This window comes from Psammomys obesus, unplaced genomic scaffold (genome assembly GCF_907164565.1).
Source record: "Psammomys obesus unplaced genomic scaffold, mPsaObe1.curated_primary_1811, whole genome shotgun sequence".
NCBI lineage: Eukaryota > Metazoa > Chordata > Mammalia > Rodentia > Muridae > Psammomys > Psammomys obesus.
This window is the reverse complement of record NW_026587215.1, coordinates 1079104-1102833: the sequence shown is the minus strand read 5'-3', so window position 1 is coordinate 1102833 and position 23730 is coordinate 1079104. Positions and strand designations below refer to the sequence as shown.

Below are 23730 nucleotides of genomic sequence, written 5' to 3'. Positions count from 1 at the left end.
GAACTCGCTCTATAGACTACGCTGGTCTCCAAACTCAGAGAATCACTTGCCTCTGCCTCCCGAGTCCTAGGATTAAAGGCGTGTGCCACCAACATCCAGCAGGTTTTTTTTTTTTCTTTCTTTATGTGTTTGTATGTCTGTCAGAGATGCCAGAACAGAGCATCCCTTGCAGCTGGAGTCACAGGTGGTTTTGAGCTGTCAATCTGAGGGCAAGAGCAGTTTGTGCTCACTGGGCCGTCACCACAGTGGTGCTTTTGGTTTTTTTTTTCAGACAAGGTCCTGCACTTTGCCTTGAAGGATGAAAAAAGCGCTAGATTACCGCCCTGAGGAATGCTGGTGTCACGTGAGGTGTGTGAAATCTATCATACACAGTAGATAGAGAAGCAAATGGATTGTGGATTCACAGAGCCTATTCTGATGAATTGCAGTGATAAAGGGTTGAAGGCTGCGGAGCGGGGAGAGGCAAGTGGGAATGAGTCATCCTTCAAAGAAATTGCAGCCTGAGAGATTTTTAAGGAATGCATAATGCTACGTTATCTAAAAGTTAAGGGGGGGGGGGATCTGAGGGTGGGAACCTCATCCTGTGCCCTCCTGTTCCTATACTCTCCAGAGGACTGCAGCCTTTTGGGCAAATGCCTGTCTCCAGTTCAAAGCAAAGATAAGCTGTGCGCCCTGGTCTGAGTCCACATCACATTTCTTTCTTGATGGTGCTGGCACCTGAGGCACAGGAGGCATCTGATCTACCACTAAGCGACATCCCTGCCCTCCAAATACCTATTTCCTAAGAACTAGGTCATGATGTAGCTGCGTGTCCCTGTGGGTGCATGTGTTATGTGGAGGCCAGAGTCCCCCAAGTGTCACCCCTCCAGCAACAACTTTTTTTTTTTTTTTTTAATCCCCAGACAGGGCTTCTCTGTAGCCCTGGCTGTCCTGTAGACGAGGTTGGCCTTGAACTCATAGATCCGCCTGCCTCTCGAGTGCCAGGATTAAAGGCGTGCACTAACCCCCCCCCCACAGCCATCCACTGTTTGGGGACAGGCTAGATACTTGCTGGCCAGTGAGCGCCAAGGAGCCACCAGTCTCTGTCTCCCCTGTGTTGGGATTACAAGTGAATGCCACACCCGGTTCTTAATTTTTATTTATGTAACTACTATTTGCCTCCATGTGTCTGTGCGAGGGTGTCACGTGTCAGAGGGTCCTGTCAGATATTGGAGTTACAGTTGTGGGCGGGCATGTGGGTGCCGGGGTATGAACCCAGGTCCTCTGGAAGAGCAGTCAGTGCTCGTAACTGCTGAGCCATCTCTCTAGCCTCACATCTGCCATTTTTTTTGTGGGTTCTGGGGACCAAACTTTGGCCCCTTGGCTTATAAAGCAAGCAGTTTACAACTCAGTAACTAACTTTTCCTGGCCCAAAACTGTTGTGTGTTAACAGCCCAGCTATTCTGGAACTCATTCTGTAGATCCACCGGCTTCTGTCTCCCGTGTACTGGAATTTAAGATGTGTGCTACCATGCTCGGCCCAACAGTGGGTCTTTAAAGGACTGAAACAAACTGACACATAAGGACTCGGAGATGCTACAAGCGCAGCAGTCGGTCTGTGCTGAGAAAGTGCTGTGGGAGGCATCCCTTCTTGCGGGAGGTAGGGGTGGGGCCGGCGCTTCAGGCAGGCAGGCTCAGGCAGGACTCCATCCCACAGACTGTGACGCATAGACACTCCCACTCACGTTTTATTAAGTTCAAGGACTGGTTACAACAGGGGTGGGGGTGGTGGGAAGGTCCCGCCCTGCCCCCACCTTCACTGGCACACAATAAATAAACAAATAAATAGCTGGGGACGGGCAGGTAGACAAGTGGCACAGCTAACACTGACTGCAGGCCGGGACAACGTAAGGGCCCCCTTCCAAGCTGTGGACGGTACTATGGTGGGAGTGGGGGCCTCTCCACACCACCCCAGGACCAGAGGGGCCCGCTGATCAGTCCGTGGAAGGGGAGGACTTTGAAGTTGGCCTTTTGTCTTTCTGAGATGAGGCCTCACGCTGCAGCTAGCCAACCAAAGAGGCAATCCTCTTTGCCTCGGCCTCCTAAGCGCTGTAAGTACAGGCACCCATCACTCTGCCTTGTAGGACCTGGTCCCTTGGCTGATCCGGTCAAGCAAGGATTGTCAAAAGGGCCCTGTCTCTTGGCCCTTGTGGATTATGCTATTTGGGATTTAAGAGGCCAGTGGATTGTAACTGTCCTCCTGGTGGACATTCAGAGATCAGTGTCACTCAGCCTTGTGACTGGTGCTCTGGGGCTCCCAGAGGTGCAAGGCATCTTTTGAGTTCCTACTTGGCCCACTGAAGGCCCACAGTGAGACACTAATGCACCAGTCACTACCAGCAGCTGTTCCTCCATAGGCCCATTCAGGCTGGCAACGGGCTAGAGTTCCCGAGACCTCTGATTGGTTGACAAGGACCTAGGGACAGAGTCTAGAGGTCCCAAAGAAGGGGATGAACTTAAGTACTCAGGGTTGGGGGGGGAAGAATTCTCCATTTGGCTTTGGGGCCCATATATAGTTCAAGGAGGGGAGGTGACGGGCCAGGGTGAACCTGTAAGATGTGGGGGGCCAGCTTCTGTCGAGCAGTGTCCAGCCACTGCTGGGAGGGCTTCGAGGGCCCACAAGCCTTCCTGGCTCCCAGCCTCCCTTCACTGGGGTACGGACAGCTGTGCCAGGGAGCCCAGTGCTGAGCGTGGCTCACGGTCGGCGGCCATGTCCGGGATCGGGGGAGGGGGAGGCGGCCTCAGTCCTCCAGCCCCTCCATCAAGTCCGCAATGCTCTCCACGTAGTAGTGGGGCACCAGGTCGTGCTGGCCGGCCGCCAGGTACGCCTGGGCCTCCTCGAGGCGTGAGACACCCGTGAGGGTGAGCACGGTGGTCATGCCACAGCGGTGGCCGAAGAGGATGTCGGTCTCCAGGCGGTCACCCACCATCAGGGTGTGGGCGGGCTCCACCGTGAAGTCTTCGGTGATGCACTGGAACATGTAGGGGCTGGGCTTGCCCACCACCAGGGCCTGGCGCCCTGAGGCGGTCTCCACGGCGGCGGCCAGGCTTCCAGTACCTGCGGGCGAGGAGGGGACACTCGGTCAACGGGAAGGCCTTGCCTGTGCCACACACCTGAATTCTGATTCGATCACGGCTGCTCTGGACACACTCTCTGCCTCAGTTTCTCAATCGATAGTGAAGGCAGCAATGGCACGCACCTTCTGGGTGTCCTCTAAGCCCTTCGGCCTCTCTGACTTTCTCTGAACTGTGGTAACACTTCCCGTGAAGGGATGCTGGGGGCCTCACGGGGAGTCACTTTATAAGCGGAAACGCACTTAGACAGCAATGGTGGGTATTGCTCTTAGAAGCCGAGCTCAAGAGGCGGCATGGAAAATCCGCACCACCCGCCTGGAATGCAGCAAGGCACAGATACGTCCACACCTCTGACCGAGTCAGCCCTGCAGGGAAAAACGATCCCCTCGAGAAAATTCCAGCTGGAGACAAAGAGCGACAAGCTGGAAGATGCCTGTGGCCACAGTGACCATGGGAAGCAAGCAAGGTCAGGGAAGAAGCCTGAGTGTACAACAGGAGGTCTGTTCAGGTGCTGCCTCCCAGGCAGCACCATCCTGCTGGCACAGTGAGTCTTCCCTTCCTGCTCACAGGCCTGTCTCTGGGCCAGAACATTCTGCCTTTACGCCAACATCCACAGCTAAACGAAGAGAAGCGCCGTTTACTTGGTATACTCTTGAAAGCCCATTCCACAGATGAGAAAGCTGAGGCTCTGTGACATTAGAGACTTGCTCAGAGCTGGGCATGGTGGTGCACACCCTTAATCCCAGCACCTGGGAGGCAGAGGCAGGGGGATCTCTGTGAGTTCCAGGAAAGACAAGGCTACACAGAGAAACTTTGTGTGGAAAAAAGACAGGGAGAGGGAGAGAGAGAAACTGAACCTCCAGAGAGAAAGGCTCCACTTCATTGTCCTCCTGACACCTGCACCTCTCTGATGGCACTGAGGCTTGAGCCCAGATCGTGCACCACCAAACCAGACCTCAGCCCTGTTTCTGTTCATAGGACGTAAAGAGCTACCTGGTTAGAAGTTCCTTCTTCTAGGACCAGAGACTCTGCCAAGTCACCCTACAGAATTTTTTTTTTTTCCCTCAGTGCAAGAATGGGCCCGAGCTGGGCATGGAGGCATACAGCTATATTCCTAGCACTTAGGAGGTTGAGGCAGGAGGATCAGGAGTTCAAGGCCAGTATGGGCAACACTGAGCTCCAGTCTACTGGAGGCAGGTGGTAGGGGTGGGGTTCATACCTTAACCCCAGCACTTGGGAGGCAGACCAAGGCTGAGACCCTGTCTCAAAAACACAAAAGTAAATAAAGATTGTGCCCAGTGGAGTCTTCCCCTTTCCCAGCCGCCAGGACAGAGCTGGAGCTGTTGGGAACCCCTGCCTCATGTCTGTCATCCAGCTGAGATTTACTGAGGCTCAATACGGTCAACATGATGGCCAGGCAACAATCATCCCAGTAGGGGATGTACCCAACTCAAGGCTGCTGTGTGTGATGACAGACTCCTGCAGTGGTGGCCACCTCTACTCGATAGCTCGGGGTGGCTACCCTGTGGCAAACACGCACACATTTCACAGGCCTGCGGTGAAGAGGGAGAGCTGGGGAGGGGGGTCCCACGTTATTTCAGACCTGACGCCGAACGGGGACCCTCGCTCGTACTGTTTGTATGCTCCTGGGTTATGGCACACAAGCGGCAGGCATTTAAAAAAAATATCTTCACAGCTCTGGAAGCTACAGCTCTGGAAGCTGCAGCACTCACCAATGTGGCTGCAAGCCTGGGTTTGTCAGAGCTCTGCCTCCCCCTTCCAGGCAGTTCGAGTGACCAGCAGGTCGGCTGAGTACAGCTAGGCGGATTTGGAAAAGGCATGAGGGTTCCTGCAGAGGCCTGGGGATACGGCCAGCATCTCCCAAGCTCCTCACACCAACCCTCAGGCACCCTGGAAACCCTTGTTCCACAGCCTCAACCCAAGCCTTGTGGGAAATCAGACCTGACAGTGGCACGGTGGAGCCGTGACAGTGAGAAGGATCAGGCAACGAGGTGGCAAGCAGGTCTCAGGCAGAGCCAGGGGCCAGGAAGGGCCCAGACAATAGCTTCCTCTTCAGCCACAGCATCCTGACTGTATGCCAACAGCTCCTAGTTTACTGTCACCCGGCCCTGCAGCATGCCTCCTCCGGGAAGGCTTCCCAGATCCTCTCCACACACATCTGCCTCACTGCCTCACCACAGCCCGGTGACCACCTCACCCTCTCCCAGGTCTATCTGGGCTGAAGGCTAGCAGAGTGGAGCGGGAGATACGTCAGGGCCACATCCTGAAGAACCAAACCTGTCCACATCCATTCATCCCTACTAGCCAGTCTCTGCCGCCTCCCACTTCCCGACTCATCCCAGCTTTCACTGCTCCTGCCTCGTTCGGGTTCCCTTGCTCTATGGTCACTGTGTTCTCGCTCCCCCTCTCTGAGCCTCGATTTCTTTAACCGAGAAATGGGCCAACGCTCTCATTTTTGCAGTGATCTGGAAAGGAAACAAGGGCAGCATGACCGGAAGCTATCAACAAACGGGAGGGCTGGCTACCAGCTCCTTCGGTCAGGAGCCCTGGGATGACAGGCATGGCGAAGGGCCACACTCGCACCCAGGCAGGAATACTCCGAGGTTATGTAACTCACGGGGTTAACCGAGCGGGGCCAGAAACGGAACTGGGGTCAAGCTTCACTCCGCTCCAGGTCTCCATCCTGACTCTGGAGGTGCGCAAACCATCCTCCTAGGCCGCCCACCTGCAGAGTGGGTGGGGCCAACGCCAAAAGCCCCGGAGGCCAGTTGCAGCCAGACCTGGATGCAAGCTGCAAGTAACTGCCTAAGACACAGCGAGCCTCAGCCGGCTCGCCTGGCAAACGGGTCCTCGGACACTACCCCACGGGCGGCCGCGGCCGGAAGCCCCTGCGCCCGTCCCCGCGCCCCACGGCCCCCGAGCTCACCGGGGGTCCGGCTCCCGTCGCTGAGCGGGTGCCAAGGGTCGCGATCGGTGGCCACGAGCAGGCAGTCGGGGTCGCGCAGGTGCGCGCACGCCTCGCTCAGCCGGGCGAAGGAGAAGTGCTCGTCGTAGCCCACGAGCACGGCGCGCACGCGCTGCTCGTCGCCGGGGTCCCCCGCCAGGCGCAGCCCCGCGGCGCGCAGCTCGGCTCGCAGCCCCTCGCCGCCCAGCACGAACACGGCGCCTGGGGCGTCGGGCGGCCCCGGCAGGCGCTGGCGCAGCAGGCGCGCGGCGCACAGAGCCGAGCTGAAGAGCTGCTCGACGCGCAGCCCCGCGAAGCCCAGGCGGGCGAAACGCAGCGCCAGCTCGGGCCGCGCGCGCCGGCTGTTGTTGCTCACGAACAGCGTGGCCTTCCCCGCTCGCGCCAGTCGCTGCAGCAGCTCGGGGGCGCCCGGGACGGTGCGCTCGCCGTTCCACAGCACCCCGTCGCAGTCGAACAGGACGCCCTGCGTCTGGCCCAGCACGTCGCGCAGGGCCGCGCCGCGCAGCCGCTCGCAGCGCGCCATGCAGCCGGCTGGCCGCTCGCACGCGCGCCCTGCGCTCCCTGCGCGGCCGCGGGCCAGCTCCACCAATTGGCGCGCGCGGAAAGGGCCGGGGGCGGGGCTACGGCCGCAGGCCTCAGCCAATAGCGGCGAGCGCCTAGTCGAGGGCCCTCGCTGATCCCGAAGGAGCTCGGAGAAGGGGGCGGGACCTCGGCCGGCACCCGGAAGAGGGGGCCAATGGAGGGCCATCCTGGTCTGGAGCGAATCGCCGCGCGCTTCCCAGCCAATTAGAAGCGTAGGCCAGCTGGTTGCTAGGAAGAAAACAAGAGGCCGAAAGCGATGTCTTCGGGCCAGATCTTGTCGCCCTCGGAACCAGTGACGCTTGGATTCTGAGCAAGTCCTGAGAAACATGTGGATACGGTGGAGCAAAAGCCACATCATTGTCTTCGCGGGTTCTGTCTGGGCTATTCCCGGGGAACTTGTTTTTTGTTACAATTTACATTTAGTAAGATGTATAACCTTTATTGTACACTTCGATGGTTTTAGATAAATGATTTCAAAAACACGGGCGCAGGGTCAGCGAGATGGCTCAGCAGATGACTTGCCACCAGGGCTGGGGACCTGAGTTCCATTTTCAGGGACCTCACAGTGGAGAGAACATACTCCTGCAAATTTTCTCACCTCCATAAGAGCATCCACGCACTCAAATACATTTTAAAACATTCTAGCCAGGTGGTGGTGGCACATGCCTATAATCCCAGCACTCGGAATTCCAGGCCAGCCTGGTCTACAGAGCAAATTCCAGGACAGCCAGGGATGCACAGAAACTCGTGGAAAACTAAAACCAGAAACAACAAACAAAAATCCAATTCATGGACAGAAGGCTGGAACCCAAAGACTTATCTACTTATTTATTTACAGCCCAGAGTATTCTTTTTGTTACCAGAGCCGATTCGTTGCCTGCATTGTTGATGGTGTGACCTCAGCTGCCTAGGTCTACATTTTGTAGATGGGGCCTTCTAATCTGGAAAGCCTCTGAATAACCAACTAGTTCAACGTGTGGAGACGAGGAATGGATGGGTGTTTGTATTGTCACAATTCTGTGGGGTTTGTTTTTTTTCTTGAGACAGGGCTTCTCCATTTTAGCTCTGTCTTGGAATTCACTCTGTAGACCAGGTTGGCCCCGAACTCAAGAGATCGGCCTGCCAGTCCCGAGTGCCGAGAGTAAAAGCCACTGCCTGCTTCAGTTTTGTGGTTCTAAGCAGAACTGTAGCTGTCTAACCCCCAGAGTAACTTAAGAGACCAAGGGAAAACCATTCCTTTGAGACCCAACTATTTTCTGCTCTCTGTGCCTTTTGTAAGCTGCTCTCCTTGGCTTGGAAGGTCCCTACCTTTTCCTTCAGCATTTTCACATGGCCAGCGTCAGGATGATTCTGTTTCCTCCTCCAGCAAACCCCACCTTTAACTAGGCTACCAAATTGGGTTTCCAGGCTAATGATTCTGTCACTTCTGACTGCCCAGTCCCAAAATTTTCTCAGGTGTACAGCTGAATGGGCCGTTCGCCAGGGTGAGCTCTTTGTCTTCAGAACACATAGGGTAGAATTGCTAGACTGTCCCAGAGGAGGAAGCCATGACCCTGAGACAATGAGCAAATTGCCCTGGGTGGGGGGAAGAACCCAGACTTCAGAGCTAATTTCCCATACTTCATCTCACGCTCAGGCTTTGCGGGCCATCGCCTTTGCAGTCCCTTCTCCCTGGCCTCAGTAACTTCACCTGCAGATGGTGCTATTACTTTGATGAGAAACTATCAGGTAAGACCCATTCTCAGATAAGCAGCTTCGAGAAAGCACCAAGCACAGGGCTCTTCAAACCAGGAAGGAGGCAGATTCTGTATCTCCAGGAGAGAAAGCTTTCGTTTGGCCAGTTGCTCCAGTTTTGTTAAAAATAATTTATTTACGAGCCTTACAAAAATACATTGGCAAGAGAAAAATAAATGTCCTGTAGGAACAGGCAGGTCCATCCTTCCATCTAGTAGCTCCCTTGAGACCGTGCCAGAGAGTGGGAAGTCAGGGGGGAGGCTACAAGCTCGAAGTGAAAAGAGGAATAGGTCAGAAAGTAGAGGGATGGCCTGAGCCCTCCTGATCATGGGGGCTGACCCAGCAGGCACCTAGGCACAGGGCAAGGGCTGTCCTGGGAGGACAAGGAAGGAAGGGGAGAGGGGACACTGAGGTCTTGTCAGGCAGGAGGGGCCTGCTCAATCTGTCTCTGAGGTGAGACCCCTGGGCCGGGGCTGGGGTGGCAAAGCTGGGGGGCTGGGATGGCCACCTATAGCCTCAGAGCTTCCTTTGTCCTCTGTAGCTGCTCCCTGGTCTATCTGAGCAGGCATGTTTGAAATGACTAGGCCAGGGGAGGATGGGCTTGGGGAGGCTGGTAAACGCCGGCTCTGGCGCCGGGCAGGCTGTGGAGGAGCGGGAGGTAATGGCGGAGGCACAGTGGGAGCCCGGAGGCTGGTTCCCACCAGACGGCGTGGCAGAGCTTGAGGAGTGCCAGGGCTGCCAGAACCAGGGGACAAGGGTGGAGCTGGAGGGGATGAGCGTGCACTGGAGGGCTGGGGAGGTGGCATGGTAGGCCGGGCTGGTGCTGGGCGCTTGGCTGTGGAGGAAGTGAAACAGAGGAAAATTAGGGGTTCCAGTGTCTGGGTACGTCCACATGCTCATTCCCACCTCTGGGCCTTTGTACATTCCTTCTGTATGTGTGAAAGGGGGTGTCTCTTTCTATAGTGGGTCCTCATCATTTACATCTCTTCACTGCTCTGTGATCCTCAACATCTCAGCTTAAGTAGAGACCCAGGCCCCACCCGTTATGTGGTCACCTTTCCCAGTAACACTGGCCTCAGAGGACTTGTCTTCTGAAACTGTCTTGTCCATTTTTATCTTGCATCGCTCCCTAGAATATAAACCCTAAATGGCCGCCGGTTAGCACAATCGGGGCGTCAAGTGGGCATCAATCACATCTATGGATTATATAAATGCCGCCTGGCCCCATTGACACATGGGTCCTGCCTGCGTCTTAGAAGCCCCAGCTCCTCAGGCAAGCTCCAGCCTCGTGAGGCAGCTGGAGAGGTGGGGACTAGCTGGAGCTGAGGTCAGAATTCCCTGGCTTGCTGGACTGGGGTGTCTGGGGCGGCTGATTTGCATCCTGGGGCCTCTTTCCTCACTGGTAAGATGGGGGGGCACCCCAACCTCTCACAGCTGCTGGGGCCAGCTCTGGTGACTCTGGCAGTGCCGCATCTTCCAGGCGTGTGGCCTGCGACTTCTGTTGCTCTTCTAGCTACACATGACGCACCCAGCTTAGTAAACCCTGGGGACTCTCCAGTGATCCAGTTCCCACGTGGACCCTTGGCCTCTTACGTATTCATTCTGGGCCAGAATGACATATTCCTGTGCCAGGGGATGTCAGGAGCCTCCAGACTCCTCCCAAACCCCTCTCTTTCCTCTACCTTTAAATATACTTTTGGCCCTGTCCTTTCTAGTCCTTGGGCTTCTGGACCACACTTACACCAACTTCCTTTCCCTGGCACTTTCTGTGTGCCAGAACCCTGCACAGCCCCTGAAGTACCAGCTCACGAAGCTCTCCAAGGTCAGGGCAGTTACAGCTCTACTGCAGAGGAAGGAGCTGAGGCTCAGCCAGGCAGCATCAACTACCCAAGGACTAAGAGCTGGAATCTGGGTCCTGAGTGCTAGGCAGCAAACCTGGAAAAGGATTTCCCACTGTCCATCTCTTCTACCTCACAGCCAACTTACTCCTCCGAGTCATGTCCTCTGCTGAGGCAGCTGTCTCCACAGGACTCCTGCTGACCTTGGGGGATGCTGGTTTGGGCAGTTCAGACTCTGTCCTGTCAAGGGAAGGAGAGGGGCAACAGTCAAGCTTGACCATCTCCTGGAAGTCTAGAATCCCACATGACTCCAGACGGCTGGGTGGAAGGACTTGTCCCCCAGCTGCCTGTGACTGTGTCAAGAATTTGTCCTCGGTCTCAGTCCCTCTAGTAGGTACTTCTGGTACCGATGGGGTTTGTGTCTCTTAGGCCCATCCTAATTAATTTTAATTGTTAATCTGATACAACCATAATCACATGGGAAGAGGGAATCTCAACTGAGGGAATTGCCCACATCAGACTGGCCTGTGGCCACGTCGGTGGGAAATTGTCTTGACTGCTGGTTGATGTGGGAGGGAGCAGCTCACTATGGGCCCATGCTATCCCTGGATGGTGCTCCTGAGTTGCATAAGAAAGCTGGCTGAGTACCAGCCAGGGCACAGAAGGCAGTAAGCAGTGACCTCCAGAGCTCCTGGCCTCTGTTCCTGCTTGAGACCCTGCCTCTGTAACAGACAACCAACTACCTGGCAGTGTAAACCAAATAAACCCTTCCCCTCGCACGTTTCTTTGGTCATGCTGCTTATCCAAGCAACAGAGAGCAAACTAGCAAAAAACTCCCAGGGCTCTTCTATAATCCGTGGAAGAGTCCACAGGGCCAGAGTGGGAGGTGGGAAGCAAGCCTTTGGTTTTCCAGGGGATTAGTTTTCTTTGTTTTTGAGACTGTCTGGTATAGCCTAGGCTGGCCCTGAACTTTCCACGTAGGCAAAGATGGTCCTGAACTCCTGGTCCTTCTGCCTCCACCTCTCCAGTACTGATTAAGTACCACCATGCCCACTGTATGCAGTGCTGGGGCTTGAACCCAGCCCTCCTGCATGCTAGGCAAGTACTCTACCCATCAAGCCACACCCTCAGACCTCCATGTGCTCTTTAGGGGATGCTCTGCCAACAGAAGTCAGAGAGTGTGTGAGCAACAGCCGAAAAAGCCTGGCTTCCTAAAGGTTGGTTTGGCCCTCTCCCCAGGGAGGCCTGTCTCTCCTACCTGACTGCCCCAGCTCTCCACGATGCCCATAAACCACCTCACTCTCCTGAGCGTGCACCCAGCCTGACTTCACAGGAATGCAGATGGACATGTCCACTCTCCCTGCCCCAAGGCATGGGCTGTGCCATATGCCTACCTCATCTGAGGGAGTCCACGGCCAGGGTTCTGTGTCTAGAGCCCTTCCAGACCCACAGGATCAGAGACAGGAAAGTTATAAATCCCAACCCTCCCCTCCCAATTCCCTAGGTTTCCAGGGTGTGAACAATGCCTGGCATGGTAGGTGCCATGGCGAGAATGGGCTCCTTCCACGTACTCCCACCCGGAGGACTAGATCTACACAACAAATACCACAAACTACATTCCTACATCCTCAGGGACAGACCAATGCCTGTGTGGCCGGTAGCAGGCCATTCATGTGGCTTGGCCCTTACCTTTCTTTCACAGGCACCGAGGCTGGAGCTGGGATGGCAGCTGGCGTAGGCACAGCAGCAGGTGTCAATTCCTCTGAGGCCCGTTGGCTACTGACCTTCTCCTGGGGGGCCAGGCCTGAGAAGATGCCTGATACACTGAAGTTGATTTCTAGAGGCGGAACGAACAGGTGCCAAGTTGAGAGCCTTCGCCAGCTACGCTTCACCGGGGCTACTCTCTCCCTGAAACTATGGGACCGCTCTTTGCCTTCCACCTTCCTGCTCCCACGGGTCAGGCAGCACTGTTCCCACGTCAGAGATGAGAAACTGAGCCCCAGTGGCAGGGTGGGGTGGGGAACAGCTTCCTCTAAGCTATACAGAGAGTTCGTGGGGCAATCAGGGACTAGGCAGGAGTCCAGGAACTGGGTGGGAGGTGACTAGAAATGACACAAGTAAAGGACATCACCTCCAGGGAAGAGGATGTCTGCATTCTGTATCAGCGCCTCGACCACACCCACCACCTGAATGGAGGACACAGAGGCCACATCCAGTTGGGCCTGGTCCCTGGCACAAAAGAGAAGCAAGTTTTAGTGACCCCAACCTTGTGTGACTCTGCCGGCGTGGTGGATGGCAGATGTACAGCTCACATCCCCAATCCGCCACTCCTTCAGCTGTGACAGACATCACTAATGAATTCTGGGCACTTTCCCCACCGTTCTTGGATGGATCGTCCCCACCAAGCAACTACAATTCAGCACCCGGGATAAAACCTTGTCATCCACCTGTGGCCTGGAAAGTAATGTTGAGTCTCGAGTATCACTGCAACCTTACGGTTTGTGAAGCATTTCCTACCTAATTCCTTCAGCACCGTCCCCTTCTCACACACACTTAGCATTTGTATAATCTCTCCCCAGCTCCCCAGTTGACAGGAAGTGAAAGGCTAGAGAGAGACTCTCCAAGGCCCATGTCTGGAAGGTTGGGAGTATTGTGGATATAAACATGTTTTTGTTTGGGTCCCGGGTGTGGGATATGGGACTGATTCAGATGGTCCATAGCAGCAGCCTATTCGTGCGGGCTCTGAGAGGAGCGCTTTGCCAGCTACAGATAGTTTAAACCCGAGGACTTTGGAGAGAATAAATGCCAGAGCCCAGAGCGTGTGGAAGCTCCGAGAAAGAAGGCTGTTCCTGCTTCCCCTCACCCCTTGCTGCTCCTGGTTGCTGTTGTGAGAGAAGTTGGAGATCTCCTGAAATGAGGATGGGACTGTGCCGGGAGCCAAGGCCAGCTAGTGGAAAGTTACAGACAGCTGCAACAAGGTCGTAGGTGAGAGATTTAGGTTTCCGGAACCTATGAGACATCTATTCGTCACGCTAGACATTTTGAGACATCTTAGCTGACATTCTTGTAGTATCTCTTTTAGTAAACATTCTTGAGGTGTTCTGCATCATCATTAATCACCCTGTTACGTTTTGTAAACTATATTGCTGAAAACTACATTTTCCCTTCCTGCTTTCTCCCTATAAAGTTGTGTGAAAATTTTCAAATAAAGGAGAGTGGGATCAGATTATAGACTTGCTCTCCTTCTTCGAGTCTTTTGTTCCCACCCCATTCTTTTCGCCCCTCCTTAGGAACTCGTTGAACTCCCGCTGGACAGGACAGGACTGGCTCTAAGGAACCGGACGACCCTAACCAGCAGGAAGCAGCTAAGAGAACTATGCCCCCTTTCCCACTAACCCTTTCTCTCTCCTACCCAGTGTTGGGGTGTTGGAAAGGAGTAGGGGGAGTAGGGAAAAAAAGACATAAGAAATGTAAATCAAAGAACTTTTTAAAAGCACGCCACCGTGTGAGCGAGGCTTAAATCATCCCTCACGGTTTTCAGCACTGGCACCAGCTCACCCAGAGGTGTCCCATCACCACCTTTACCCTAGTCCCTCAGGCTGCCCCTCACAGCAGCTGCAGGACTGTTCAACCCACTGCAGTGACAGAGAACCGATGCCTGGGGAAACCGGCAGCCAGGGACCAGCTGGGGACAGGCTCTTTGTCCTGGTGCTGCTCACCCTTCTCTCTCAGGAGGCCACAGCAGGTTGGGCCCCAAGACAATGGCGATGTTGCTGGGTGTCATCTTGTTCCCTTCCTGCTCCTCTGCCAGCAGGGCCAGGAACTTCATCAGGTACCTGGATGGGTGGGAGAGGGTCACGGATGCTCATCGGTGCCCTTCAAGGACTGAGAGCTTCCTACCCCAGGGTTCCAGAGGGGAACAGATACCACACGGCATGGTGACGCTTTCGCTAGCTAAGTTCCCTGATGTATATACAGAGTATATGAGGAGAGCTAAGCCGAGAATCTTTTGTCTGCTTCAGGCAGTGAGGACTGTCTCCAGTGCTGACCCTGAACTGCCTGCCCAGGGCCACAGAGTGGCAGGGGGTGGAGTCTGCAGCCAGGCAATATGGTTTCACAGGTTCAAGAGGATTTTCTGTTTGCTTTTGAGACAAGGTCTCATAACCCAGCTTGGCCTCAAACTCTATATAGCATGAAGCTCTGATCTTCAAGCCTCTGTGACTGCAAATCCAAATGCACCCACACCTCCAGCTCATGGCATGCTGAGGATCAAGCCCAGGGCTTTGTATGTTGGGGTGATCTTTTTATGCACTGGGTAAAGACGGTCTTTGTATTTCTGTCCCTGCAGAGAGCTGAGTACAGGACGGACTTTGTCTCTGTTTCGTAAATATACATTTTCCTCACCTGATTGTTTTAATAAAGAGCTGAATGGTGGGTGCAGTGGTGCATGCCTTTAATCCCAGCACTGGGGGAGGCAGAGACAGGCAAATTTCTGTGAGTTCAAGGCCAACCTGGTCTACAGAGAGAGTCCAGGACAGCCAAGGCTACACAGAGAAACCCTGTCTCGAAAAAACAAAAACAGAAATAAAAATGAAATAAAATAAAATGCTGAATGGCCAATAGCAATGGCAGGGAAGAGAAGTAGGACTTTCCCTAGAGATGGGAACTCTGGGAAGGAATCTGAGGCAGGAAAGAGGAAGAAGCAGGTGCTAGTACTGAGGACAGGTCACAAGCCACTTGGCAGAACATAAATGAATGCAAATGGGTTAACTTACGGTAACAGCTAGTTGGAAACAAGCTTAAGCTATGAACGAACATTAATAATTGACAAAAAAAAAAAAAAAAGTCTTTTGTATGGGGGCTGGAGGGAGAGATGGCTCAGAGGTTAAGAGCCATGGCTGCTCTGCCAGAGGTCCTGAGTTCAATTCCCAGCAACCACGTGGTGGCTTACGACAATCTATAATGAGATCTGGTACCCTTTTCTGACGTGGATATGTATACATTGTCAACGTAATAAATAAATAAATCTTAAAAAAAAAAAAAAATCTCTGTGTCATTATTCAGGAGTTGGCTCCCTAAATGAAGTCCTGTTTTATTAGCACATGCTAGGTATACTAGGTAAGAACTCCACATCCCAGCCTGATTTTTCCCTTTTCTTTTGGTTTTTCTTCCAAGACAGGGTTTCTCTGTGTAGCCCTGGCTGGCCTTGAACTCATGAAGATACATCTGCCTCTGACTCCTGAGTGCTGGGATTAAAGTCGCCTACTGCTGCCGCCACCACCAACCCAGCTGTGCTTTTGCTTTCCTTAAGGAAAGGTCTCACTCTGTAGCCCAGGCCGTCCTCAAACTCAGCCTCCCATGTCAGCCTTCCTTGTGCTGTGCTGGCATTGCGGGCATGGGCCACTCACTGCCCCTGACTGGGTTAGTCCATTCTGGTATTTGGTCTAGTGTAAAAGACAGGAACAGGGCGTCATAGCTGAGGTTCTGTGTTCAGGCACAGGACAGGCTAGAGTCAAACCCAAAGCTCTGTGGGGGTGTCAGGGTGTGTGTGTATGGGCCAGGGCTCACCTGAGATTGTTGAAGTTCTCTTGGGGTAGGCGGCCACAAACGTCATGTAGGGCCTCCAGGCGGGCCCCGGGCTCCTTCAGGCTGAGGAGAGAGAGCCACTGATGAACCAGCCCACGGCCACATTTTCAGAGATTTCGCCTCCCCACTTGGTCCACCTCCTCACCTGGCTGCTTTCATCCAGTCGTCATAGAGGTCAGAGGTCATCAGGGGCTCTGGCAGCTCCCGGAGATACGACTTGAGGGCACCTGAAACAAGGCAGGGGAAGGCCTAAGGCAGCCTCCCGAATCTGACTTCTCCATGCCCATGGACCCAGCTCTCTCTACTTGGAGGGAACCCTCGCCCTGTGTTCATAAGTATGATAGTTTCTTTGGGTCACAGCCCCTTTTAACACAGTACTTGGCAATCTTGTCCTCAAAACAAAACATATCAAAACACATTTCAGAGGGTTCATCAGAGATCTGCATTAGGAACTCCTAAGGGCCCCAAGCTCTCTCTCTAGCAGCATTAAAGCCAAACCCTGACACTGTTACCTTAGACAGCTCTGCCCCATTCCCACCTACTGCTTGAGCTCCTAGTGGACCAGGTACCTGCCACAGCATGGGGGTCTGAGCCGAATTCCTCTAGGCTGTGGGGATCTGAGGCCATTGTCTGCTTGAGGCGCTTCAGCACCGAGGCCCCAGCAGCCAGACGGAAGAGGCCCTAGGGTGCAGGAAGGAACATCTCATGGATCAGAGGGCAGGGCAAGGCAGGGCAGGGCAGGCTTCTGGGCCGAAGTATCCCCACTGGCCTGGTGGTCAGTGATCATTACTGTGTCTATGGACCCTCCCAACTCTCAAGGTCTGGAATTCTTTTTTTTTGTTTAATTTTGAGACAGGGTTTCTCTGTGTAGCCTTGGCTGTCATGGACTCACTTTGTACACCAGGCCTGCCTCTGCCTCCCAGATTGCTGGGACTACAGGTGCACACCACTAAGCCTGGCTAAGGTCTGAAATTCTGAGCTGGGAAGCGTGCAGGCCAGAAGAACGGTGGGGAACAGCAGTCTTGTTAGGGGTGGAGGGTAAAGGAAGGCTCAGTATGGTTGGTGGGGAGCCTGCAAGCCACTCAAGTGAGGTAATTTTCTACCTAAGGGCCAGTGTGGGAAAGGAGTGGACCGAGGACCCCTGGTTTTTCATATGACTGTCTTTCCCCTTGCCACAGCCCACGAGGAGGGGACCCCAACACCTAGGGCCAGCAAATGGATGCTCAGAATCTGTAGTACAATAGGGATCCCCTCCCCCAACACCTAGGGCCAGTAAATGGATACTCAGACTCTGCAGTACAGATTCTGAAGCACCTGCTGTTCAGTGACTCAGAGTCAGTTCAACAACGAAAAGGTAGGCCTCCCTGAGAGGGGAATTGTGGGTGCCAGCACGGGGGCGGCTTGGGGCCCTGCCACTCCCACCCCCCGTGCCCCAGCTCCCACCTCCTCCTGCATGCCTTCTGACAACAGCAACAGGACGCAGGCCTCGATGGGCAGGGCGATGTCACGACCTAGCTCTTGCAGGTGGGTTCTCAGGGACACCCCATATACCCTGGAGAAGGGGGCGGCCGTCATCAAGGGGGAGGGGTCTGTGGGAATGAGACACATCAGCGGCCTGGTTCTTCCTGCCCCAGGCAGTAGGGCCAGAGCAGACAGGGCCCCTCCAGGAATCCACCTTCCACCCCGTTTCAGTGGCACACACACAACCTTCTAGCCCACCTCCTCAATCTGCCCACCTCCACTGTACTGCCTAGTCCAGATCCCAACCTTCTAGCAGGTCTCCCGGCTCCTGTCCTAGTGCTTCTCCATCCTCCATAGCAGAAGAAAGCCGGCCCTCAAGAGACCTAATCCAAGCTTGGCGCGGATTAATCCAAGCTTGCCCTCTCCCAGCTCCCAAACTCATGCATGGCTTCCTACTGCCTTTCAGGAGAAGAAGGAAACTTTTGCTTTTATTTTTCAAGACAGGGTATCCTGGCTGTCCTGGAACGCTCTAATGTAGACCAGGCTGGCTTTGAACCCAGAGAGCCTCCTGCCCTCCGCCTCCCAAGTGCAGGAGTTAAAGGTGTGCGCCGCCCGGAGCCGTGAGGTGTGAGACAGGCTCACTCGTGTCCCCACCTGCTTGGCTGTGATTGTCCCTCAGCTCAGCTAGGGCTGTGTCGAGTGAGGTCAGTGACCTTCGATGGTAGTCAGCCTGAATCTCCAGGAGCTGTGGGGACAAGGGACACCCCCCAGGAGAAGTGAGGGAAGGAGACGTCCTCAGAGTCTCCAGAACAGACACCCACCATCCTTTACGAGGGGGTACCCAGAGGGCCTTTCCCCTAGCATCCACCCCCAGTTTCAGGTGGCTGGATCTGGACCACGAACTCACATGGATGAAATAGTTGGCGTATGAGTCTTCCTTGGTGGCAAAATGGTAGAGGTCGGCCAAGTACTCATCCTTGTGGGCAGAAGGGAGGAAACAGGTGAGGTGGAGGAATCGAGCAGGGAAGCTGACAACATACCCAAGCAAGGGTCTACAATCGGGGTCAGCCCACAGGACCTCACTCAAATTCCTGAGGCTTTACAGCGTCCAGTCCTTTACACTGGGTCCTCAGAATCGAAACACAATGTGTTCTCATTGGCCATGCAATCATTCTTTCGTCCATTCTTCTTTTACTTCATGAACACCATTCATTCATTTACTTAGCCAACACCACTCTTCATTCATTCATTCACTTACCCAGCAAACACTCAAAAAGTCAGTCATCATACAGACTCTATTCATTCATTCATTCATTCAGCAAACACCATTCCTTCGCTCAGTAAATATTAAAGAGTCCAGTAAACAACCACATCCCAGTTAGTGAACATGATAAGTACGTCAGAGATCCTGGGTAGTGACCCCCTCCATAGACTCTGACCCCTAACTGCCTGGATTTAAAACTCAGTGCAGCCTCAGCCAGTCGTGTCCCTTCTGTGCCTTTCAATTTTCCCTTCTGTAAAATGGACACGACACCCACACGGCCGCCCCAAGGGACCTCACCTTGCACTGTTCCACCTTCTTCTTTAGCTCCTCCTCTTCTTCCTTCAGCGTCTCCACCTTGTTGGCAGTGGTGGTGTGGCCATGACTGCTTGGGCCACCGCCCAGTCCTTGACTGCTCCCTGAGTTCTTGGATGCCTGGCTGAGCCTGGGGAGGGTCCCAAGGTGAGTAGTCACTGCCCCAGTGCATGGCCAGAGCTAAGGGTCCCCTTCATACATGTAATCACACAGGACTCTAGGGTTTACAGAGGCAAAATAGAATTTCCTTGGGCTTCTTCCCTGACTAGGCCAAAGTGCTCCAGGGCTCCCTCTGCTGTTGTTCCTGGTGATTACAACTACTCAGCTCCAGAATGAGGAGTCCTAGAGCCGTGCGGGATCTCGCAGACTAGTGGTTTTCCTAATTTTGGGGTCACCTGTAGCACAAGGGTCACCCTCAAATTATCTATGCCTTTACCACATGTGTCCCCAAGGAGCTGCATGGCCACAGTACCCAAACGGGCCCTGACGTAAGGCTCAGGTACTCACCTGCTTTTGAGGGCGTTCCAGTCAGACACCAGCTTCTGCAGGCTCTTCTTGTGCTTGAGGATGGCAGGCAGCTCCTCCTGAGGGCAGGCACATGGAGGGTTCAGGGGTCTGGAGGGCACAGGGGGAGCAGGAGAGCAGGGCAGCTGGAGCCAGGGGAGGGGTGCAGGGTCACCTCGCTCAGCCTGCTGAGCGGCTGCAGGACATCCCTCTCCAGGGTCATCTCAAACTCGGCTAGGATTCGGGCCAGCTGGTTCTGGATGGCGCAGCTCATCTCCAAGGCCTTCCTGTGGACATAGAGCCCAATAGGCCAAGGCTCCCTTGGCCCCTCACCTCCCCCACCAAGAAACACTTGAAGGTCCCTGCCTCTCCATTTCCTGATTTCCTGCCATGGACATTTCTCCCAGCTCTGTCATCATTTTGATGTAGACACCCTGGCTGATCTGATGCCCACCCTCATCGCTTCCTGACCCCCTCTGGTGAAGAGCCAGGCCCCATCCATGCTCACCCCATGCTGGAATCAGGATCTAGTTCCTTGAAGCTTTCAGCCATCGTGGTAGAAAGAGCCATGAGAGGAAGCTTTTTCTGAAGGGGAGGACAAGCGAGCCTGACTTTACTGGTCTCCTCCATTCAACCTGAGCGCAGAGCACTGGAGCACCCACACCCCAGCAGAGGGAGGAGCCAACTACACAGGTCCACAGTTACAGGGGGGGGGGGGAGGGGAGGGAGGCGGGGGGGGGGGGGGGGGGGGAGGCGCACCCCCACCCCATGCGGGAGTGCATGCATTCTCCCACCTACCTGGAGTCCTTCCCCCCACCCCAGAAGTTACTGGACTGGACCAGGAGCCATCAATCTCAGGAAGACTAGGAAACTACTCCGAGAAGCTGGGGAACAGGAAGCCGTCCCAAGGTGACACCATTGCCAAGAGGAGAGCTGGCCTTGTGGCTAAGGGTTGGGGTGAGATGGCCCTAACTCCTTCCCTGAATCATGGCGCCTGTGGTTAATCTGGTCACCCTCTAGCTCACGCTCTCCAAGGTTCCCTATTGCCTCACACCCAGGCTCTTCTAAGGGAGGGCAGCCACGCCTGTTGCCCTCAGAGGGCGGAGGAGGGTGCCGGAGTCCCCTGGAAGAGGGTAGCTGTGAACCTGGTGGGCGGTGGGAACTGAACCCAGGTCTCTGCAAAAGCAAGTGCTTTGCTGAGCCAACCCTCCAGCTCGGACACTCGGATCTTTAGCCACCCCCATACTTCCACCAGGAGTTATAGAAAACACTCCATGTACAATCAGAGGGCCCACAGGAGCGCTTTTGTCACTGTGTAAATTTAGGTCTCGGTTTCCGGTTATGCCCAAGTGAGTTGTACAGGGGACTGTTGTTGCCAGGTCTGTTGCCAGCAGTGGGGAGACAACGCATTAGCGGTCTTAGCAACAGTCTGGCAGGAATCAATAAATGGTGCGTGTTGAGAAACACTGAGCATCCTCCATCCAGCTCCGCCCACCTAGCCCGCCTGGGGGCGTGCCTGCTGGGAGCAAACATCAGATGCAGCTGCCCTCCCAGAGGGCCTCACTCCGGGCCCATCCTTCACCACCCAGGCCTCTCCTCCCTGAGACCCCCACTTACCACCCGCTTGTCCATGTCAGCCCCGCTCTGGCCCTGCAGACAGGCCTGCAGCCGTTTGTGAACATTGTGGGCTGCTCGCTTAGCGGGCTCCAACCTCTGCTCTACCTGGGTGGTACAGGGGAGCGACAGATCGTGAGGGGAACCAAGATTCAGTGTTCCCTTTCCTCCTGGGGCTCCCTGGCCAGCAAGGAATGACTCAACCAGGCCCTTGACTGCTGTCCCCGCCTGCTAGCCCTGACAGCCTGCACGGGCCTGCCTCCCAGCCCAGCCCGCCCAGGCACGTACCTGCAGCAAGTCCTCACCCAAGAACTCTGCAGTCTCCGGGGTGCTGTGGGGTGGGGGGGAAGGGGGACTTCTGCTGAGCCAGTTTGGGTTAGGAAACCCACAGCCCCCTCTAACCTGGGCCCCACTCGCTTCCAGGACCCACCAAGTCTGGGTGGGCAGCCTCCACCGTAGTTGGCGCGCATTCCACGGGTGGTAAAAGGATGCATGCCTGCTTCCTCCTCCACCCCAGCGCTGTGCCCTGGGAGGGTGGACCCATGACACCGAAAAGCCAGAAGGGAGCTACCCAGGGCCCAGCTTTTGGGACAACAGAGGAAAAGCTTCTCATCTCCCCATCCCCCCAAATTGTTTGCCTGCCCCGGAAAGAGGAGGCCTAGGCTGGCCCCCAGAACGGGAAGTGTGGAAGCTGGTCTCCCGGGGTGGCCAGGCCCACAGGCACACGACATTAGGCTGCAGCTGTGGGTGGGTCCCAGGGACGCCCAGGGACATGGGTTCAGGGCAAAGTTGGCCCCGCTTCGTAAGTACATGCAGGTGTTTGTGTCAGCAGGTCTGGATCAAGTTTCTGGATACTCTGGGCCCAAAGAATGGGGAACTCCCGGGTTGGGGAAGAGGGGTAGAGAGAAAAGCTCCGAGAAACTCCCCAAACTTCCGCTCCCATAGTTCTGAAGCTGGGGACCGAGGAGACTCGGGGGTGCCTCTACCTGAGCCTGAGGAAAGCAGAAGCAGGACCAAACGGCAAGAGGCCCCTGGGCTGGGGGAGGGGACGTACACCCAGCGCAGGGCAGGCCCCTCCTCCCCAGGCCAGAACACTGCCAGTCCCTTCCCCCAGGGTCTGGGGCCCCGGATCGCCTCGGTTCCTCCCCCACCTTGCAGTTAGAGAGGGCTAACTAACTGTTCCCATTGTTCAGAGGGGACAAACGAGGCTCCGGGCCGCGTCCTGGCCCAGGGTGCATTCTGCTCTCTGCACCCTCACCAACTAGGAATGGAGGTGCCTTTCCCCACCCCCGGCAAAAGCCAGCTATGCCTGTCTGTGCGACCACGGTGGCTTCAGACGCCAGGAAGCGAGGTCAGGGCTCTGGCATGCCAGAGGGCCGCTGCCCAGACGTCCTCGACCTCCCTGACCGGTTCCCCACTCTCCTGCGCCCGCTCAGGTCCTGCGGGGCGACAGCAGGGTTGGAAGGGGGTGACACTCACCGTCCCAAGCTGCCCGTGTGGGCCAGCTGTCGCATGCGGTGCAGCTGCCTCTTCATCATCTTGGGAACGGGCCGGGCGGATGGCGAGGAGTCACCGAGGGGGTCGAGGCTGGCAGCCCCCGGCCCAGCCTGCTTCCCCGCGCGCTTCGCCCCGGATGGGTGGGCGGTGCTCTGGCTTCCTGGGCCGCCGCGCTCCTCTAGCTGGTGCTGGCGCTGGCTCTCTCCTCCCCCGCTCACGACTCCGCCCCCCGGCCCCCAGGTCACTCCTTTCTCCAAGTTTGGAGTCTGGCTTTCTCGCGGTTTCCGGACCCCAGCGACCCCCCGGCCGGTTGCCTGGCAAGTGTCGGTCTGTCTCTCTGCAGTCCACAGTTGAGTGCGGGCTCCTCCTTCCCCGCACCCTGCCCGGCGGCGGGTGGCGGGAAGCAGGTAAGCCGTTCCTGCCACCACCGCCCTGGGTATAAACAACCTTTGCTCCCTTAAAGGGAAAAGACGGCTGCCTAGAAGGGACAGGCCTTCTCCCTCGGTCATCCCCCATGCCTGCTGTACCATTGGCTGGAAACTTGGGGTACTTGGAACCATCAGAGACCCTTGGATCAGTCCCCCAAAGTTCTACATTCACTGTGTATAGTGGCTTGATGGGACAACTGTCCAGGACCAGTCCTCATGCCACGGGTAAACAAGAAACCCCGGCCTGCTCTTCAGCCTAAGAGTTCCTGTCCCTGTCCCCACTTGTCCTCAGTTGTAAGGCTCTTTCTATTCCTCCTAGTAAATGTCCCTGGTCCCTGCCCTTCCTCCTTGTCAGGCAGTGATACCACAAGTGCTGCTCTGAATCCCCAAACCCAATAGAAGTTTTCTCTTTGGAACACTTGGCTGGGCATATAGTAGGTGCTCATAACTGCTAGTTACTATGGGGCAAGAGGGCCCGTGGGCCTCAGTAAGCTGACTCCAGTGGGCACTCTTCAGCTTTTAGGAGGGAGGAGGAGACGCTACAGGAAACCCCGATCACCACACCATACTTTGCTCGTTAGTTTCAGTTCGGAGCCACACTACTTGAGTGCCTACTGTGTGTAGACAGACAACCAGCTTGCTTCTCAAAGGTATCCCCTTTGCTCCAGACATACCCAGCACAGGCCTAGCACCTAGGTTGCTCACTGGGAGCAGGCAGCCACTTTACTCAATCCAGAAGTCCTACTGATTCCGCATCCCCATCCCCACCCCCACTGGAATCCCAGCTCCTCCGTGGGCTGTGGGTGGGGA

At 55.4% G+C, this 23730-nt stretch overlaps 2 protein-coding genes across 3 annotated transcripts; both read right to left on the bottom strand.

Moving 5' to 3' along the window:
• Nucleotides 1-2554: 2554 nt before the first annotated feature.
• Pdxp (pyridoxal phosphatase) lies at nt 2555-6637 on the bottom strand. The gene is made up of 2 exons (XM_055603031.1): nt 6062-6637; nt 2555-3097 (listed from the first exon to the last, which is right to left on the bottom strand). Exons 1-2 carry the CDS (start codon nt 6621-6623, stop codon nt 2781-2783), a joined length of 879 nt encoding a protein of 292 aa, XP_055459006.1. The 5' UTR covers nt 6624-6637; the 3' UTR covers nt 2555-2780.
• Nucleotides 6638-8547: 1910 nt separating this feature from the next.
• Nucleotides 8548-22734, bottom strand: Sh3bp1 (SH3 domain binding protein 1). Of its 2 annotated transcripts, XM_055603125.1 has the most exons (18): nt 22475-22734; nt 21284-21326; nt 20999-21103; nt 19890-19966; nt 19557-19668; nt 19385-19461; nt 18863-19007; nt 18209-18277; nt 17956-18046; nt 17284-17429; nt 16410-16521; nt 15986-16067; nt 15823-15903; nt 13974-14090; nt 12386-12483; nt 11944-12091; nt 10403-10494; nt 8548-9251 (listed from the first exon to the last, which is right to left on the bottom strand). In XM_055603125.1, the coding sequence occupies exons 1-18, from the start codon at nt 22531-22533 to the stop codon at nt 8854-8856; spliced, it is 2052 nt and encodes a 683-aa protein (XP_055459100.1). In that variant the 5' UTR covers nt 22534-22734; the 3' UTR covers nt 8548-8853. The 2 variants fall into 2 exon arrangements, with proteins under 2 accessions (XP_055459100.1, XP_055459101.1); XM_055603126.1 differs by lacking the exon at nt 21284-21326 and having other exon boundaries at nt 22475-22532.
• Between the last annotated feature and the right edge of the window lie 996 nt (nt 22735-23730).

Excerpts from the sequence above, each read along its gene's own strand:
- Pdxp (XM_055603031.1), bottom strand. The coding sequence starts at position 6,623 with ATGGCGCGCTGCGAGCGGCTGCGCGGCGCGGCCCTGCGCGACGTGCTG. Across the intron at positions 3,098-6,061 it reads CGACGGGAGCCGGACCCCCG|GTACTGGAAGCCTGGCCGCC; the intron begins GTGAGCTCGGGG and ends CCTCGCCCGCAG.
- Sh3bp1 (XM_055603125.1), bottom strand. The coding sequence starts at position 22,533 with ATGATGAAGAGGCAGCTGCACCGCATGCGACAGCTGGCCCACACGGGC. Across the intron at positions 19,967-20,998 it reads CTGACATGGACAAGCGGGTG|AAAAAGCTTCCTCTCATGGC; the intron begins GTAAGTGGGGGT and ends CCTCCCCTTCAG. Across the intron at positions 19,008-19,384 it reads TGGAACGCCCTCAAAAGCAG|GCTCAGCCAGGCATCCAAGA; the intron begins GTGAGTACCTGA and ends GACCCTCCCCAG.